The sequence below is a fragment of the Rana temporaria genome, chromosome 3 (assembly GCF_905171775.1).
Source record: "Rana temporaria chromosome 3, aRanTem1.1, whole genome shotgun sequence".
NCBI classification, from domain to species: Eukaryota; Metazoa; Chordata; class Amphibia; order Anura; family Ranidae; genus Rana; species Rana temporaria.
Genome location: NC_053491.1, coordinates 368614769 through 368635927, shown reverse-complemented (window position 1 = coordinate 368635927; position 21159 = coordinate 368614769). Strand labels below are relative to the sequence as shown.

At 48.2% G+C, this 21159-nt stretch overlaps 1 protein-coding gene across 1 annotated transcript in view; it reads right to left on the bottom strand.

Annotated features, from left to right (window-relative positions):
- Positions 1-21159, bottom strand: part of ST8SIA1 (ST8 alpha-N-acetyl-neuraminide alpha-2,8-sialyltransferase 1) — a 91745-nt gene that overhangs the window by 24194 nt on the left and 46392 nt on the right. Inside the window, exon 2 of the mRNA XM_040345429.1 lies at positions 9535-9679. Within this exon, the coding sequence (XP_040201363.1) occupies positions 9535-9679 (145 nt within the window). The remainder of the gene's footprint in view (positions 1-9534; positions 9680-21159) is intronic.

Here is a 21159-nt window from a genome sequence, read left to right as displayed (position 1 = left end):
AACAAAGTTTTTCCAACTTCATCATTAAAACGACGTTGCCCACACACCATCGTTTTTAAAAAATGCTCTAGCAAAGCGCAGTGACGTACAACACGTATGACGGCACTCTAAAGGGGAAGTTCCATGCGGATGACGCCACCCTTGGGGCTGCTTTAGCTGATTCCGTGTTAGTAAAAGACAATTCGCGCTTTTCTGTCTGTTACAGCGTGATGAATGTGCTTACTCCATTATGAATGGTAGTTTTACCAGAACGAGCGCTCCGTCTCATAACTTCATGCTTCTGAGCATGCGCATGTTTTTAACGTAGTTTTAGCCCACACATGATCATTTTTTTACAACCCGAAAAACGACATAGTTTAAAACGTCGTTAAAAAATTCAGCATATTCAATTTTTTTTTTTTTTTCGTTTTTCAGAACCCGAAAAATTATGTGAAGCCCACACACGATCATTTTAAATGACATTTAAAAAAAAAAAAAAATTTCGTGCTGAAAAATGATCGTGTGTACGCGGCATTGTTTTTATTGTGCCCTTTCACAGAAGGCTGATAAAGCCATGAGTAAACCAGAGCTGTCGATTTAACGATCTGAGAGGCAGATTTGTTCTAACTGAGTGAGGTCTTTACAGAATGCCATTTTATGTTTGCTATTCACTTAGAAATCCTTCAGTTGTAAATAGATTCAGAAACCCGGGAATGTCGCCCCCATGTCTGTTTTCAGGTCATCATAAGTCTAAATTTTGTTCCCCGTCAAGCAATGGGTAGCAAGGAGTTTATCAATGTTGGTAGAAGATGGAGAGATCGTAATGTTCAGGCCTGGGGGAAAATCAGGATTATGCGCAATTGGGGTTAGTGGGCCTGGTACAGAGGCTAAGCCATATGTCGTTACTGATCTGTGCCAAATCTCTAGCGTTTCACTAGTGGGTGAGGAATTCTTCTATTCTATAAAAAAACGATCAAGTCCAACGCGGTGACATAAAACAAAACGACGTTTAGAGAAAAATGAAGTTCAATGCTTCCAAGCATGCGTCGACTTGATTCTGAACATGCGCTGGTTTGTAACCGATGCTTTTGCATACTAACCGTCGGTTTTGATCTATCGGTTAGGCGTCCATCGGTTCAATTTTAAAGCAAGTTCTAAATTTTTCGACTGAAGGATAACGGACCGATGGGGCCCACACACCATCGGTTTGGACCGATGAAACGGTCCTTCAGTCCGTTTCCATCGGTTTTGACCCACCGTGTGTACGCGGCCTAAGTCTCGGTTTCTTGCTGGCCCAAAGAAATTTCAATTGCTTATTGCGTAATTTAGAGAAAAAGGAGGGGTGAATTTTAATCGGTAAGGCATTAAAAAAAATAAAGGAGTCTGGATAATATTGTCATTTTTAAAATTGAAGCTCTGCCGAACCATGAGAATAATTTAAGAGACCACTTTTGCAAATCCTTGGAGATAGAATTCAAGAGTGGGGTGAAATTTGCTGAGAATATGTCATCTATTGAAGAGGTAAGGTTAATCCCCAAGTACTTGAGGGTCCTCTGTTCCCATTTAAAATTGTGATTACTCTTTAATTGGTCAAAGAGTTAAGTTAGGTGCTTCTGACATACTTTGGTTAACTTTAAAATTTGAAATATAGCTAAATGAACTAAAAATGTTTGCAAGGTTGGGTATGGATATGTGTGGACTGTAAATAAAGAAAAGAAGGTCATCTGCGTAAGCGCCAATTTTGTATTCTCGATTGTGAACCGTAAGACCCTAAATGTCCTGGGAGGTGTTGATAAACCTTATTAATGGTTCCAGAGATAATATAAATAATAGTGGGGACAAGGGGCAGCCCTGGCGTGTGCCATTATTTATTCTTATGGGGTCGGAGAAGACATTGTTGATCTTAATTAAAGCTTGAGGGTTGGTGTATAGAGCATTTATCCAATTTAGCATACTATCCCCCAAACCAATATGAGAGCAGGTAGACATCATATGAAACCCTGTCGAAGGCCTTCTCTGCATCTGTAGACAAGAGAAGGCCCTCAGTTCCCATCTGCCTAGTGTAGTGGATCAAGTTCAGTCCCTTGGTGATGTTGTCTCTGTCTTCCCTTCCCGGCATAAAACCCACCTGTTCTGGGCCGATGACTTGGGACAAAAGTGTCTTTAATCTGTTAGCAAGTATTTTTGCCAAAAGTTTGATGTCCACATTTAAGAGTGAGATTGGTCTAAAGTTTGCGCAATCAGAATGATCTTTGTCTGGCTTAGGAGTTACGGCGATGTGTGCAGTAAGTAGAGAGGAAGAATCATGGGAGCTTCTAGCTAGATAGTTAAAAGTTTTGAGTAGGGGGTCAGAGATTAATTGCAGGAATGTTTTATGGTACTGAGAAGTGAAGCCATTGGGGCCTGGACTCTTACTTTCTTTCAGGGATTTTACGGCTTCTTGCAGTTCAGTTGTTGTGATGGGTTCCTCTAGGGGCATCACATTCCCCTCACGAATAGAGGGGAGTTTGCTATTCAACAGGAAGTCCTTTATAGCTTCTTCCCTTGAAGACAGGATGTGTGATGGCTTGTGCTGTGGAGGCAGGTTGTAAAATTTGGTATAGAAATCGTGGAGGAGCCCGGCTATTTGCTCAGGATCGTGTACAAGAAGACCTTGCTTATTTCTAATGGCATGAACGCGGTTTGTTGTCGACGCTTCTTTTAAATCTCTGGCTAGGTATTTGCCACTTTTGTCTCCATGTTCATAGAAAATGTTTTTTTTTTTTTTTTTTTAAAGGGATTTTTGTGTCTGGAGGTTTAGTATTTGTGATAAGGATTTTCTTTTTTCTTTTTTATGTTTTAGAAGATGTCCAAAAATGTTATTTCACTCAGTTGCTTGCGAGCCAAACAGCATCTCATCTCTTATGAATTCCAATGGAAAGCTATCCCTGACCTCACCAACATTTCTAGTTCTGCCAACATAATAATAGTTGAACGGGGGGCGTGACCGGAAGCCAGCCTGGAAGGAAGCATCCCCTGAGAGCTCCTCTCCAGCCCGCAGCACTTAGGCAGAAAACCGGGGGATTCTGCAGCCATCCATGGGCGGTTCGCGGACCACCAGATCCACAAAGGCACGGGGATCATCCCAACCCCCGCCAGGCTCCTCCACGACCTTCGAGCGCTACTTTAAGCCACCCGACATGCCGCCGGGTGAAGGGGACAAGATGGCGCCGGACGCGGCCACGCTCAACACAGGGACATCTCCCCCTCGCTCACCTCAGATCAGCCATCCAGAGCCATCCCCGACCCGATCGCAGACCTCGGCCTCCTCTGAGAGCCCGGATGGCTCCCAGCAACGGGTGAGTGGAACCCCGCACCCCTGCCCCCCTGCCGCGGACCATGTGGCACAGGCCGCAACCATCCCCGACCCCCGGGACCGGGACACCCAATGTACGGGGGCCTTCCCCCGTCTGCTCCGCACCGCCCCGGATCAGGACTTCCAAAACGGGGCCCAGCACTCCCCCTCTCCCACGTTCACCGGGGAGGACTTCTCGGCTCTCCAAGCCCCCACCAACTCCCAGGCCTCCATGAGCTCCCCAGAGCAGGGCAGCGTCTCAGCCAGTGCTAGGCCTCAATACACCTCCCCTGCAGCCAGGGGACGGATCCATCAGGCCATCCAGCCCGAGGTCGGAGATCGGAGAGGGATCTCTCCCCCTTCATATGCAGCCATGGCCAGCAATAGCACCCCGTGGCACGGAGGGGCCCCCACCTCACTGGGGGATCAGGCTGAGGCCTGGTCCGCACCATGGGACTCATCCCATCAACCCCCCCCCCCCCCTAGAGCCCAGAAGGCACGCAGAACTGGTCTCCAGCCACCGACCGTCCCCCACCGATCCACTGTATAACCCCACTGGCACCAGAGGAGCTCCCCAATATCCTCCCCCGCCATGGCAGTCCTATATGCAGGCCTTCCCCACGAAAGAGGATTTCAAACAATTGATTGAAGACGTTAAGGCGACATGCCGCACTGAAATACAGGCCCTACACACAGGCCTCAAGCACTTAGCTGACAGAGTGGAGATGGCGGAGGAGGAGATACAAGAGACTAAACTGGCGGTGCACCGCACCCAAACTCAGGCGTCAGACCATCACCTTATGCTCAGGGATATGCAGCGGCACATTGAAGACCTGGACAATAGGGGGCGCCGCAACAATATCCGCATACGCGGTCTCCCCGAAGTCGACGGGGCGGAGGACCTCCAGCTGACCCTCCAGAATTTATTCAACGACATACTGGGCGCACCAGCTGACAAGCCCATTGAGATGGATAGAGCCCACAGAGCCCTTAAGCCAAAGGGTCCTGCCTCCAAACCGCGCGATGTTATATGCCGTGTAAACTCCTACCCGATGAAGGAAGCTATAATGCGTAAAGCGCGCCCCATTCGCAACCTAATCTTTCACAACAACCCACTACAGCTCTACCCGGACCTCTCCTGGATCACCCTGCAGAAACGACGGCTACTACAACCCCTGCTCCGTACCTTACAGAACAGAGACATTGTCTACCGATGGGGCTTTCCCTTTAGCCTGTCCGCCACCCACCAGGGGACCTCTGCCACCTTGCGTTACCCGGAGGACCTAGACGCCTTCTGCAGAACCCTGGACATCCCCGTCCCCCAGCTGCCGGATTGGGACCTTGTGGCCACGCCACCCCCTCCACCAGTGGTCTGTCTTGGACGAGACACCGTAGAGGCTGCCCTTCTGAGTACGGACCCCCCCCCATGGCTGATAGCCTGAGAGTTCCTTCCTTCCCAATCCCCCTAGTGGAACCTCTCCACGCCACCCCCTCGCCCCCCCGACCCACATTTTTGGACATTTTGGTCGGGAGGTCCTTAAGGAACTGTTGGGACCTGAGGGCCCCTAGGCCACTCGGGCCCACGTTGTTGAATGTTGATGTGTGCTTTTTTTGGTCTTTTGCTCTCATCTTTCTCTTTCTTTTCAGACACCTCTCTCTCCCCCCCCCCCCGCAGGCAGGACCCGACGGCGCGTCCAGGTGGCTGTCGGCCCGGCGGCTCCTCCACTCGCCCTCCCAGAACCGAATGCAACGCACCTGACTCCAGCTAAGTATGAACCACGGTCACTCCACCCACAGTATGGCTAAGTTACTATCCCTGAACGTCCACGGGCTTAACTCCAACAGGAAACGTCATCTGGCACTTAGGGAATTTAGGCAGTCAGGGGCGGAGATAGTAATGGTACAGGAGTCGCACTTCTCTAAGGGCGACTCCTTTGCGTTCGCGTCCAGATATTTCCCCTTAATATATCAGGCCTTTAGCTCACGGAAACGGGCAGGGGTAGCAATTTTGGTAAAAAAGGGCACCCCCTTCACCTGCACAGACTCCTACATAGACCCCCTAGGCCACTTCATTATCTTGCGGGGAACGTGGCACTCACGGGACATAACCCTATGCACACTGTATGCCCCCAATGCACATCAGCATAGATTCCTAGGTCGGGTCTTTGCTCGTCTGGCCAGATCCCCCCATGACCTATTGGTAGTGGGAGGGGACTTTAATCTACCTCATTCGGCTACCTGGGATCGCCTGGTGGTGAATCCTCGGGCCTCGCAGGCAAGGGCCTTGCGGGACTCTAGGCTCTTCCGCCAGCTAACGAGGAGGCATGCTTTGTTTGATGCTTGGAGGGCGCTTCACCCAGGGGACCGCCAGTTTACATTTTACTCATCCCCCCACCATACGCACTCGCGCATAGATTATTTCCTACTAAACAACACCACGTTACGTGTTACTGAGACAGCACGGATTCTGCCCATCTCCTGGTCCGACCATGCCCCCATTACCCTGACCCTTGACCTGAACGCCCCCACCCGTAGGCCCTATAACTGGCGTCTAAATGATTTCCTTCTGAAGCACACCCCCTCTAAAATGGAAATAGACTCTGCCCTTCAACTCTACTTTAACGAAAATGACACCCAGGACATTTCCACTGCCACTCTATGGGCCGCGCATAAAGCGGTAATCAGAGGACGTTGCATGGCCATCTCTTCGGCCCTAAAACGGAACGCTGAGTCGGCTAGAGAGCAGGCGGAAACGCAGCTCCGAACCCTAGAAAATCGCCTACTGACCTCACCCTCCCTAATGCTCCTTAAACGTATCGCCCTAGTACGGTCAACACTCCGGGACCTGGCGCTGGGTCGAGTCGAGAAAGCCCTAGTTCGCCTACGACAGGTATACTATGACAAGGGCAACAAGGCGCAAGCTTTATTGGCAAGGAAACTAACAGACCGCGCACTCGCCTCCACCCCGCACCAGGTCCAGGACAGATCGGGGAATATTGTATCACACCCCCAAAGTATTGCGGATGCATTCGCAGCATTTTACGCGGACTTGTACAACAAGCCAGAAATCCCCCATAACCCCCCCTCCCCCGACCTGTTAGATAGGATGACACGATACCTGACACAGGCGGGCATCCCTCGGCTAAAACCGGAGGACCTGGCCTCCCTAAACGCTCCCATTACAGGAGAGGAACTGACCTTGGCCATTAAGGCCCTACCCGCTCGCAAATCCCCAGGCCCAGACGGGTTCCCATACGAATATTACAAGACCTTCCTCCCCACACTCCTTCCCCATATGACGAAGCTCTTCAACGCCTTTCTACAACGTACCCCCATCCCACAAGACATGCAGCGATCATTTATCACCCTTATCCCTAAACCAGACAAGGACCCCGCATTATGCGCCAGCTACAGGCCAATAGCCCTGCTGAACTCAGATCTTAAGATCTTTACGAAGGTCCTCTCCCTCCGCTTAAACGTAGTCTTACCCTCCCTGGTCCATAAAGACCAGGTGGGCTTTGTCCCCCTCCGCCAAGCGGGAGACAACACGAGAAAGGTGATTGACCTAATTGACGTGGCGGGCAGGGAGGGCTCGGAGTCCTTGCTCCTGAGCCTAGACGCAGAAAAGGCGTTTGACCGCCTTGGCTGGCCCTTCATGCTCGCCACGTTAAGACACATGGGTTTTGGGGGACCTTTCCTCCAGGCGGTCCGACACCTCTATACTAATCCGATCTCACAGGTGAAAACTCCCTTTGCCACTTCATCCACCTTCCCCGTTACTAATGGCACTCGCCAGGGGTGCCCTCTGTCCCCCCTCCTCTTCGCCCTTTGCATAGAACCTCTAGCAGCAACGATTCGCGGCAACCCGGATATTCGGGGTATCCCAGTAAGGGGAAGGGAATTTAAAATTTCCCTCTTTGCCGACGACATCATTCTGACCTTGACGCGTCCCCGCATCTCCTTACCCAACTTACAAAGGGAACTGGAACGCTACGGGGCCCTTTCGGGTTATAAAACCAACACGTCCAAGTCTATGGCCATGCCAATTAATATGCCCGGACCCGAGGCCTTGCACTTACAGTCCGTTTTCCCGTACCACTGGGAGCGAACCTCCCTGAAATACCTGGGGGTCCAGCTCACCCCGAACTTCGCATCCTTGTACCAGGCCAATTTCCCCCCCCTATACAGCTCAATAAGGGCGTTGATCCATAAATGGAAGTCTCACCAGATATCCCTTTTAGGCCGGATAGCAGCCATAAAGATGGTGATCCTGCCAAAACTGCTGTACCTTTTCCAGACCTTACCAATCCCGGTCCCGTACGCTCACCTGCGCGCCCTACAAGCGGACCTCCTCCGGTATGTGTGGAACTACAAGCGCCACAGGATCCCACGTTCGGTCATGACGGCCGCGCGCACCGAGGGAGGATTGGCCTTCCCTGACCTGGTCAAATATTACCAGGCCTCGCAACTTCGAGCGGTGGCATCATGGTTTCCCCAGAAGTCCTACAACAGGTGGACGGAGGTGGAAAAGATTTGGCTGGCCCCAATACACCCCAATAATCTTTTATGGAACGCAAACGCGACGGTGGAACCCGGACGTTTGCTGGGTTCCATGCGGCAACTGCAAAGTACCTGGAGGAGGCTAGCCCAAGACTGTCGACTCACGTCTGATAGCTCCCTGCTGACCTCCTTCCTCTATAACCCTAAACTACCGACGAGTCTCACACACCAGATGTCATGGCCCTGGGCATCGCGAAATTTGTTTCACTTCGGTCACCTAGTAGACCCCAGATCCCGCACCCTGCACTCCTTCACTGAGCTCCAAGCCAAACACGACATTCCACGACAAGCCTTTTTCAGCTACCTACAGATCCGCCACTACGCCCACACGATGGCCCCCCGGCTCCTTTTCTCAAAACCGACCCCATTTGAGCGCATCATACTCGAGGGCACAGCCCGCAGGGGCCTCATATCAGATATCTATCAAATTCTAAATGAATACCCCTTACAAACTAAAGGCAAACACACCTACATGCTCCGTTGGGAGAAGGAGCTGGGAGGGGAGCTCGAAGAGGATGAGTGGAGGGCGGTCTGGAGGCAGGCGGCCAAGAGCTCAATCTGCACCCTCTATAGGGAAAATACATATAAAGTGCTGTTCTTTTGGTACCTGACCCCAGACGTCCTCCACAGGATTTATCCTTCCACCTCTGACCGATGCTGGCGGTGCAACCAGGCCAGGGGCACATTGTTCCACATTTACTGGACCTGTCCCTTGATAGTCCAGTTTTGGACTCGGGTGCAAGAGCTCCTGACCCGCCTCGTGGAGGCACCCATACCCCTCTCCCCGAAGCTGTTCCTACTGGGCCTATCCCAACCCCGCATAGCTAAACCCTATAAGAAACTCCTGAGACACATAACCACAGCTGCGAGGTGCCTGATAGCGCTTTATTGGAAGAAACCAACGCCCCCACCCCAGGAAGCCCTTTATGCTAGGGTCAAGGATGTAGAGCTTATGGAAAAAATGACAGCTAGGATTCGGGATAGGCTGGAGGACCATGACCTGGTCTGGGAGAGGTGGCATTCGGTGGAGGACCCGCCGTGAGCTGACAACAGACCACCAAGGTACACTACCTCACCCGACACTCCTGCCTGCTCCCCCCCCCCTCCCCTCCCCCCAGTCTCCCCCCTTCTCTTTCTTTTCTCTCTCTTTCCTCCCCCCCTTTTTTTTTCTTTTCTCTTCCTTCTCCATCTTCTTCTTCTACTCTACCCTCTCACTTCTTCTCCTCTCCTCTTTGTTACCTAGTTGTTTTATACGTTACTGAATGTATAACCAAGAATGTGGCCGCTGTGTAAGCACATTCAGCTGGAATTTTTGTATTTTCTCTATTATCTTACACTTGAAATGCTGCTACATTTTGTATTGACCTTTTTTCGAAAATAAAAAATTGTTATTTGAAAAAAAAAAATAATAGTTGAACCCTCCCCAGTGAGACACCTTCATTGTTGCTTTGTGGAAGAAACACTCACAAAGGTAAGATTGTTGGTTCTGATTAGGAGTATACCTTTAAAATAACACAAAAACAAAAGTGTCTGAGATGTTGGGGAGAACCAAGAATTTCACTAGATATCCACTGAGATATCCACTATAATAGCATGTAACAATTCAGATTCTGCTCTTGAACGATGAATAAGGAAGAGAAGAAGAGAAGAGGTAGACTGACCTGTGGGAAGAGATTGTACGTGGAGTTATCTATGGTCAGTGAATACAGGAGCTCTCCATCAAACCAGAGATTCTCGCCCAGTGGGGTGTTCACCTTTGTCATGGAGAAGAGGTGGCTGGGGTCACAGCAGTCATTTAACAGCTTCCTGGAAGAGACAACAATGCCATTATAGTGACAGTTCTATCCAAAGAAACAGCAATACAAAATTTCCTAGGATCAGAGACTATTCAACTGAAGATTAGCAGTTGATGGTAAAGTAGAATTTTATAAAAGGACACAAAAGAGACAAAGGGGGTAATTTAATAAAACCGGAGAGTACAAAATCCAGTGCAACTCTGCATAGAAACCACTCAACTTTCCGTTTTTTTTGTTGTCAAAGCTTAATTGAACTAGTTGAAGTTAGAAGCTGATTGGCTACCGTGCACAGCTGCACCGGATTTTGCACTCTCCAGTTTTAATAAATCAACCCCAAACCATGAAGACATACAGGACTGAGATTTAGGCTTTATTCACATAGGCATACAAACCCCATGTAGAAGGTTGTGTTTCTACACCTGAAGAATAATAGGTGTTTTGTGCAGCCAGCCTGTCAAAATCAACTATAGGCTGAGAGATGTAGCGGCTGTACGAATCTTCCCACACTATCTGCTTACAGAGCTGTGCATCCGTCCCTGTACAGATGGCATGTGCGGGAAGATCTGTATAGCTGTCGCATCTCTCATAATGCCTTTGGTTCTTATAGGCTGGCTGCACAAGGATGCACCAAACTCCTGTCTTTCTCTGAATGCATAAATAAGACCATATGGTCTACAGGTCTATCTTTTTATCTATCTATCTATCTATCTATCTATCTATCTATCTATCTATCTATCTATCTATCTATCTATCTATCTATCTATCTATCTATAGCCAGGTGCTGGGCTACAGAAATATGAAGGAGACATTGGGGTTTATTTACTACATACAGTGGATATAGAAAGTCTACGCACCCCTGTTAAAATGTCAGGTTTCTATGATGTAAAAAAAATGAGACCAAGATAAATAATTTCAGAATTTTTCCCACCTTTATTGTGACCTATGAACTGTACAACTCAGTTGAACAACAAACTGAAATATTTTAGGTTGAGGGAAGTAAAAATTAAAAACTTATTTGACCTCCGTCGGCTCCATGTCGCTTCAGGTAAGAGACTCTCCCCCCTCCCCACACCAACCCCATGGCTAAGGTCCTATCTTTAAACGTACACGGCCTAAACTCTGACAGAAAGAGGCATCTGGCACTAAGGGAGTTCAGACAGTCGGGAGCGGACGTAGTCTTTGTCCAGGAAACACACTTCGACAGTAAGGGGTCCTTCGCGTTCGCCTCTAAGCAATTCCCACAGATATATTTAGCGTCAGGTCCCCGCAAGCGAGCTGGAGTCGCAATACTTATTAAACATGGGTCCCCGTTCACTTGCTCCAGCCATTACAGCGATCCTCAGGGTCATTTTGTTATCCTCCGAGGCCTATGGCAGATGCGTGAGGTCACTTTCTGCGCATTATATGCCCCGAATGTCCAACAGCACAGATTTCTAACTAGGCTCTTTACTCGCCTCTTTCGATCGGACCACGGGTTACTGGTGGTAGGGGGCGACTTCAACTTGACCCATTCTGCGACTGCCGATCGCCATGTGGTGGGTCCCCGGGCGTTGTCAGCTCGAGCCCTTAGGGACTCAAAGCTCTTCCGCCAAATCTCCAGAAGATATGCCCTCTTTGATACCTGGCGGGCCCTCCACCCGGGTGATCGGCAGTACACTTTTTACTCGGCCCCTCACAAAGCCCACTCTCGCATCGACTATTTTTTCACCAACAATCCTACACTTAGGGTGGTACGGGAGGCGCAGATACTCCCGATATCGTGGTCGGACCATGCTCCGATCATGCTCACGCTAGACCTAGGCTCCCCCGTCCACAGGCCCTATAATTGGAGACTAAATACCTTCCTCCTCCAACACCTACCATCCAAGACAGAACTCACCTCTACCCTACAACTCTACTTTGTAGAAAACAACACCGCCGACGTCTCCACCTCTACGCTCTGGGAGGCCCACAAAGCGGTCCTTCGGGGTAGATGCATGGCGATATCCGCGGCCCTAAAAAAAGACGCATTAGCTACTAAGCAGCGGACCGAAAGGGAACTTGAAGCCCTCGAGCGCCGACTGCAGGTGTCCCCCTCTGTCACACTCCTGAAGAAAATTACTAGCCTTCGAGCGACCCTGAGGGACCTGGCCCTTGGCCAGGTGGAAAAAGCCCTCATTAGGTTGCGGCAAATTTACTATGACAAGGGCAATAAGGCCCACTCCCTCTTAGCAAAAAAACTGCGCGACGCCCACCTAGCGACGACGCCCCATCAGGTTAAGGATGCCTCGGGCTGCCTCCAATCTCACCCCAGGGACGTGGCCAGCACGTTTGCTGACTACTACATGGATCTCTACAATAACCCCGACATTCCCAGCGATCCTCTCTCCCCGGGCGTTGCCCGTAGCATGGAACGATACCTGGAACAGAGCGGGGTCTCTAGGCTCCAACCCTCTGACCTAACTTCCCTGAATATGCGCATTACTGAAGAGGAGATTGAGCAGACCATCAAATCCCTACCCTCCCGTAAGTCCCCAGGCCCAGATGGCCTACCTTATGAATACTATAAAGCTTTCCTGCCCCTCCTGCTCCCCCATATGTGCAAACTCTTTAATGCATTCCTCCGAGATAGCCCCGTCCCGTCAGACATGCAGCGCTCCTTTGTCACCCTGATTCCTAAGCCGGACAAGGACCCTGTTCTTTGTGCCAATTATAGACCCATCGCCCTATTGAACTCAGACCTAAAAATCTTTACAAAACTACTTTCGATCCGTTTGAACATGGTCCTCCCTTCCCTCATTCACAAGGATCAGGTGGGCTTCGTGCCACTTAGGCAGGCAGGCGACAACACCCGAAAAGTAATAGACCTGGTGGATGTGGCGAACAGAGATAACACGGCGTCCTTGCTACTTAGCTTGGACGCTGAGAAGGCCTTTGACCGGCTTGGATGGCCCTTCATGTTCGCCACGTTGCACCATGTGGGAATCCGGGGCCCATTTATGACAGCGATTCGTCACCTCTACTCAAACCCCTCTACCCAGGTCAAAACGCCCTTCGCCCTCTCTTCCTCCTTTCCCATCACTAATGGCACTCGGCAGAGGTGTCCACTTTCACCCTTGCTATTTGCTTTATGTGTTGAACCCCTAGCGGCCACTATCCGGAACAACCCGTCTATCCGGGGGATCCCTGTCAGGGACAGGGAATTTAAAATTTCTTTGTTTGCGGATGACATTATCCTTTCCCTGACTCAACCCAGAATTTCCCTCCCGAACCTTCATGCTGAATTGGCCCGGTACGGAGCCCTGTCAGGCTATAAAATTAACACGTCTAAATCAGAGGCCCTCCCAATTAATATTGCCGGGACGGAGATAGCTCACCTACAGGCCAACTTCTCCTACCACTGGAAAACGACCTCCCTGAAATATTTGGGAATACACATTACCCCAAGCTTCACCACTCTGTATCAGGAAAATTTCCCTCCCCTGTTTCGTTCGGTAAGATCCCTACTAACACAATGGAAGAAACACCATATTTCCCTGCTCGGCCGTATCGCCTCAGTCAAAATGACAATACTCCCAAAGCTCCTCTACCTTTTCCAAACGTTGCCCATCCCCGTCCCCTACAAACATCTGAGGAAACTCCAGTCTGACCTAATTAAATTCACCTGGAACCACAAGAGACATAGGATACCCCAGACAGTATTAATGGCGGCGCGCTCAGACGGGGGCCTGGCGTTTCCCAATCTTGTCAAATACTACCAAGCCACTCAACTCAGGGCGATAGCTTCTTGGTTTACGCAACGTTCCTATAATAAGTGGACAGAGATCGAAAAATTATGGCTAGCCCCGACCCATCCTAATAACTTACTTTGGTGCGCGGACGCGGAGGTCCCCCCTGAATGTCTGCTGGGATCTATGACACAGCTCAGGCGTCTTTGGCGTCGGCTGTCGAGGCCACTTGGCTTGTCTTCGGAGCGTTCGCTCATGACTTCATTTATGTGTAACCCCAAGGTGCCAGACAGCCTCACACACCATATGTCCCACCCGTGGACATCTCGGAACCTGTTTCACTTTGGGACCCTAGTAGATCCCATTTCACGCAAATTACTGCCCTTCTCTAGCCTCCAGACCAAATTTAACCTCCCTAGGCAGGTTTTCTACAGCTATCTGCAAATTCGCCATTACGCCCTATCCATAGCACCTGACCTGCAATTCTCCCCCCCAGTGCCCTTTGAGACTTTGATCCTGGCCGGATCGACCCAGAAAGGCCTTATCTCCGACATATACAAGATACTAAACACATACCGATCGGAAACCCAGGGTAAACACTCCTATATGACCCGATGGGAAAAAGCCCTTAATGAAGTAATTCCAATAGAGCAATGGCGGATAATATGGTCCCAGGCGGCGAAGAGCTCACTTTGTACACTGTACAAAGAGAACACATACAAAGTACTTCTCTTCTGGTATATGACCCCCGACGTACTACATGCCATATACCCCTCTAGCTCAGATCGCTGTTGGCGATGTCAAACGGATAGGGGCTCCCTTTTTCATATTTATTGGAGCTGCCCGGGGATCTCCCCCTACTGGACTGTAGTCCAACAACTTCTGGGCCGCCTCCTAGATACGCAGGTCCCCCTATGCCCCAAATTCTTTTTGTTGGGCCTGTCACCCCTGAGGATATCCAAGCCATATAAAAAGCTGACGCGTCATGTTCTCACAGCTGCACTCTGCCTCATAGCCCTTAACTGGAAAAATCGTTCTCCCCCCACCCCTGAGGCTTTATACGCTAGAGTTAAAGACGTGGAGCTGATGGAGAGAATGACCGCCAGGATACAGGACAGGCTGGAAGCCCATGACGTTGTCTGGGAGCCGTGGCGCCTCCGGGAGGACCCATTATAAACCAGGTGAACGAGCTGATCCGATGACACCTTTCCCTCCCCCCCCTTTTTTTCTTTTTCCCTTCTATCCCCCCCCCTTTCCTTTCCTTTATCTCTTTCCTTTTTTTTTTCTCTTTCCCTCACCCCTTCCATTTCTTTTTCTTCCTTTATTCCTTTCCTCTGTGAGCACCCTAGCGGCTCATTCCAGGTTTAATGTTTTGCAAAGTCCTAATGCAAGCTTCAGTCAGTTAACAAACTTGACTTTGGATTTGTGCTTACTATTGCTTATTAGTGTACTGACAAACCATACTCTTTTTATTACCAGAAGGTCTGTGACGTATGCTGGTTTTTGTCCCTTTTGTACATCTTCCTTTTATGCTATATCCCATGCTTTTGTATGCTGTGAGCAACTATTTTCAATAAAAAGTTATTTGAGAAAAAAAAATTAAAAACTTAAACTAATACTTTGTTGAAGCACCTCTTGATTTTATTACAGCACTTTTTGGGTATGAGTCTATCAGCATGGCATATCTTGACTGCCCACTCCTTTTTGCAAAAACACTTTAAATCTGTCAGATTGCAAGGGCATCTCCTGTGCACAGCCCTCTTCAGATCACCCCACAGATTCAGGCCTGGGCTCTGGCTGGGCCATTCCAAAACTTTAATCTTCTTCTGGTGAAGCCATTCCTTTGTTGATTTGGATGTATGCTTTGGATGTTGATTTGGATGTATGCTTTGTTTGTTGATTTGGATGTATGCTCTGAGTCTATGTCATGCTGAAAGCTGAAGATCCTCTTCATGTTCAGCTTTCTAGCAGAAGCCTGAAGGTTTTGTGCCAATATTGACTGGTATTTGAAACTGTTCATAATTCCCTATACCTTGACTAAGACCCCTGTTCCAGCTGAAGAAAAACAGCCCCAAAGCATGATGCTGCCACCACCATGCTTTAGGCCCCTTTCACACTGGGGCATTTTTCGAGCGTTATTCGAGTAAAGTCTCATCTGCAATCCCAATGTGAAAGCCCAAATGCTTTCAGAGCCCTTTCACACTGCCAGTGCCCGAAAAACGCTTGTAAAGCACCGCTAAGACCCTAAAGTTTTAGGGCGTTTTTGCAGTGCCTCAGTGTGAATGGGCAAGGCGTTTTTACAGCGTTTTCAATTAATTTCAATGGAGAGGGGCATTTTGGAGCGTTTTTTTCAGCGCCCAAAAGCTGCTCCAAAGGTGTTGCTTGCAGGACTCAGTGTGAAAGGGTCCCCCCTCAAGAGGCTTTTTCCACACCAGGGAGAAAGCCTCGCATTACGGTGTTGAGTTACAGACAGAAGAACAAGAAGTGAGGATTTCTCAGAAGAAATAAGGACATTTAAAAGCAAAATGGAAGGATGAGGTAAGTGAAGGAGGACTGAAGGTAAAGGAAGCTATTTAGGGAAAAAAAAAATTCCTTTACAACCCCTTTAAGTTAAAATCAATATGTTTTTGCTAAAAAATTACTAGGGAATAAAATGGCAATTGCTGCAATATTTTATGACACACTGTATTTGCCCAGTGGTCTTTCAAATGCAATTTTTTGGAAAAAAATACACTTCAATGAATAAAAAAACGAAACAATAAAGTTAGCCCAATTTTTTTTGTTTTAATGTGAAAAAATGAAGTTATGCCGCGAGAATTGTGAGAGAATCGTGATATATTTTCAAAGCAAAAAAATTGTGATTCTTATTTTAGCCAGAATCGTGCAGCTCTAATCAGTGCCCACCAGTGCGGCCTATTAGTGTTCATCAGTGCCCACCAGTGCAGCCTGTCAGTGTCCATCAATACCACCTCATCGGTGAGCATCAGTGCAGCTTATCAGTGCCCACCAGTGCAGCCTACCAGTGTCCATTAGTACCACCTCACCAGTGCAGCCTATCAGTGTCCATCAGTACCACCTCATCAGTGCCCATCAGTGCAGCTTATCAGTGTCCATCAGTGTCCATTAGTGCAGCCTATCAGTGCCCATCAGTTTCCATAAGTACAGCCTATCAGTGCCCATCAGCACAGCTTATTAGTGTCCATTAGTGCAGCCTATTAGTGCCCATCAGTGCCACCTTATCAGTGCCACCTATCAGTGCCCATCAGTGCAGCCTCCTCAGACAATCCACACAGGCATCGTATTGGGGAGAAGCCGATTAGCCAAAGAACCTATCTGCCAGCCAGCTCGCTCCACATTCGATCAGCGCTCTGGCCAGGGATCACAGTATTCTTCGCTTCCACTCCAAACTACTTACTTAGCTGCACATGCAGCCTCAGCTTTCTCCAGACCATACATCGGGGTCGTGTCTGAAAGTCAGCGCCACTCCCAGCCACGTCGCCTTCTCTGCTCCCTGTGGAGTACTACAGCTGTCGCAATGCTAGTGGCATTGTCCGGCACAGGGCGGCCCTCAATGTGCAGGCAGAGGAAGAAGCATAACACTACACGCTAGAGGGAGGGAGCCTCGGGTCCTTGGGCAGTCCGCCCGTGTTGCTGTACCTCCTAAATTTCTGCCTGGGTCACATGAACCCACCGGGACCGATGGTAGGGCCAGCCCTGGCCCCCTTTACTCTGATACCCCTAACTAAAATCTAGTGGAACCAATTGCCTTCAGAAGTCACCTAATTAGTAAATATCTCTGTATAAATACAGCTGTTCTGTGGAGCCCTCAGAGGTTTGTTAGAGAACTTTAGTGAACAAGCAACATCATGAAGACCAAGGAACACACCAGACAGGTCCGGGATAAAGTTTTGGAAAAGTTTAAAGCAGGGTTAGGATATTTTTTTATAACCCGAACTTTGAACATCTCACGGAGCACTGTTCAATCCATAATCCGTAAATGGAAAGACTATGGCACAACTGCACACCTAAAAAGACATGGCCGTCCACCTAAACTGATAGGCCGGGCAAGGAGAGCATTATTCAGAGAAGCAGCCAAGAGGCCCATGGTAACTCTGGAGAAGCTGCAGAGATCCACAGCTCAGGTGGGAGAATCTGTCCGCGGGACAACTATTAGTTGTGCACTCCACAAATCTGGCCTTTATGGAAGACTGGCAAGAAGAAAGTCAATGTTGAAAGAAAGCCATAAGAAGTCCCATTTGCAGTTTGCGAGAAGCCTTGTGGGGGACACAGAAAACACTTGGAAGAAGGTGCTCTGGTCAGATGAGACCACAATTGAACTTTTTGGCCTAAAAGCAAAATGCTATGTGTTTAGCGGAAAACCAACACTGCACATCATCCTGAATACACCATCATGTTGTGGGGATGCTTTTCTTCAGCAGGGACAGGGAGTTGATTGGAAGATGGGTGGAGCCAAATACAGGGCAATCATAGAGAAAAACTATTATGCCTCGTACACACAGTTTTCCATGACAGCTTTTGGCCAGGAAAACTGGCCGTGTGTATGCTCCATGGTCGTTTTCCAGACAGGAATCCCGGCAGGAAAAATGAGAACATGTTCACTTTTTTCCTGCTGTGATTCCCGGCGGCCATTTTCCCGGCAGTTTTCCTATGGGAAACACTGCGGTGGAGCATACACACGGCCGGGTTTCCCGTCAAAAGCTCTCATGGCAGTTTTCCTGCCAGGAAAATTAGCCGTGTGGAGGGGGAAAAAGCTGGCAAGTAGGTTCTCGGCTTTCCCGGCGGACTTTTTACCGCCGGGAAAACCGATCATGTGTACAAGGCATTAGAGTCGGAAAAAGACTTGAGACTGAGACAGAGGTTCACCTTCCAGCAGGACAACTACCCTAAACATACAGCCAGAGCTACAATTTGATGGTTTAGATCAAAGAATAATCATGTGTTAGAATGGCTCAGTCAAAGTCCAGACCTAAATCCAATTGAGAATCTGTGAAAGGACTTGAAAATTGCTCTCCATTCAATCTAACAGAGATTGAGCCATTTTGCAAAGAAGAATGGGCAAAAATGTCACTCTCTAGATGTGCAAAGCTGGTAGAGACATCCCCAAAAAGACTTGCAGCGAAAACTGGTTCTACAAAGTATTGACTATAGGGGGGCCGACTACAAATGCACGCCACACTTTTCAGAAATATTTGTAAAAAAAAAAATTTGAAAACCATTTATCATTTTTTTTCCACTTCGCAATTATGTGCCACCTTGTGCTGGTCTATCACATAAACTCCCAATAAAATACACTTCCGTTTCCGTTTTTGGTTGTAACATTGCAAAATGTGGGAAATTTCAAGGGGTATGAATACTTTTTCAAGGCGCTGTATCTGCTTATCATTATCTGCCTTTCTATTTATCCATCTTTAATTATCCGTTCATCATTGTATGTCTGTTTAGAAGTCTATTTCTATTGTTTCCCTCAGAGAAGTTAGTAAATCCGGCTGGGAAGTGATGGTAGGGGATGAATGGGGCTCATTGTGCTCAGTCTCTGGGACGATTATGCTCAGCTCATCCTTAATTAAAGAAAAGGCTCCCTGTTCATGGGAATGACGGTCCACAAATCTGGACATCTGGGTCAGGGTTGGTGTGTGGCCAAATCTGCAGCACTGGGTCTGATGTCACATAGAGAAGAATCTGTTTAATGGACACAGATTACTTCCCTGAGGTGATATTTGGTTTGCTACAGGTTACTGCAGACCACTGCCACTTGTGTTGTTACATGCAGACATTCATATGATATGTACAATTAAATCTACAGCTCTTCAATGTGGATTACTATTTTGTGTGTGAAGCTACAGTATCTCACAAAAGTGAGTACACCCCTCACATTTTTGTAAATATTTTATTTTATCTTTTGATGTGACAACACTGAGGAAATTACACTTTGTAAAGTAGTGAGTGTACAGCTTGTATAACAGTGTAAATTTGCTGTCCCCTCAAAATAACTCAACACAGCCATTAATGTCTAAACCACTGGCAACAAAAGTGAGTACACCCCTAATTGAAAATATCCAAATTGGGCCCAATTGGAAATTTTCCCTTCCCGGTGTCAACTGACTTGTTAGTGTTACAAGGTCTCATTCGTCCGGCGACAAATGCGGAAAAAACTTGCAAACAGAATCACGGGACACAGTGAGCTTCTTTTGGGCAACTGGCATCCCACGACTCTATTTGCACGATTTTACCGCGATTGTCGCCCCCATAATCCAATATGTGAACAGAGTCTAAAAGGGGCAGTGGACATTACAAGGTAAGTTGTGTCTTTAATATTTATTCACTAGGTATAAACATTCATTATTTTTAAAGTGCCATTAAACCCGGACTATGAAAAACTCTCATTACATGCTATATAACAGAGTGTTTATACTCACAAAGCCACTAAAGCATTCGTTTTGTGTACGATGAAAGGCAAAAAACGAAAATGGAGATCAAGAGTCGGAATTTTCTGCCACTTGGTAAATATTACACTGTAAACGGATTTTCTGTGATTAGCAATCATAGGAAATCCCAGCTCTCACATCTATGGGCTTGCCATCCTGCCTGGCAGAGAGAGAACGGCAGAGCAGTCAGCCCTCTGTGTATAGGGACGGGTCTCATATACGAAGAGCAGATGGAGAGGAGGGAAGCAGATGCTGCACTCACCGATCTGACCCAGAACCCCCCGTGGGTTTCAGCGGATGGCGCAGCTTCTGGTGGTGGCTGCTGGATCTCTGCCTCAACCCAGACACCCCAGAATGAGAATCACAATTACATTGTCGGCAGTTTGTTTCAGGATGCAACACCAACTAACCATAAAACACAGGGCAATCTGGCCCGTCACCTACATGATGGCTTTATCAAAATCTCACTTAAATAAAATAATAAAGCAATAAATATCCTAGCCTGCTATTTGTCAGATTATTCCTTTAACCACTTGATCACTGTGCACGTAAACCCCCTTAATAACCAGACCAATTTTCAGCTTTCGGTGCTCTCACAATTTGAAAGACAATTACTCATACAACACTGTACCCAAATGAAATTTTCGTCCTTTTTTTTCATGCAAATAGAGCTTTCTTTTGGTGGTATTTAATCAAAGAAAATTTTTTTATTTTTTGCACTATAAGAGAAAAAAGACTGAAAATTCTGTAAAAAAAATGAATTTCTCTTTGTTTCTGTTATAAAATTTAGCAAATTTAGTATTTTTTCTTCATTCTTTTGCATAAATGTGAAAGATGAAGTTACGCAGAGTAAATAGATACCCAACATGTCACCCTTCAAAATTGCACACGCTCGTGGAATGGCGCCAAACTTTGCTACTTAAAAATCCCCATAGGCGACGTTGCAGGGTATTGCAGAGTATTGTGGGGTATTGCAGAGTATTGTGGGGTATTGCAGAGTATTGCACAGTATGGGTATTGTGTATTTAGCACAGTATGGGGCAGGGATGGCTGAGCAGGGATGGATGGCTTGCTGGATCTGTGACTGCATGTGTCACAGATCCAGCCCACAGCAGCTGCTGCTGCATCCGCTCTCTCCCCCCTCTCCTCTCACACTGTACCGTTCGGTACAGCGAGGGGAGGGAGGAACCGGCGTCATCACATGTGGACATTGGAGCGATCACGTGGTAAACCTCCGCTATCAGCGGCGATTTACCGTGATCCGTGATGCGCCGGGTCCGGACATTCCCGTGTGCGCGCGATTCTGGGAGGACGTCCATGGACGTCCTCCCAGAGTT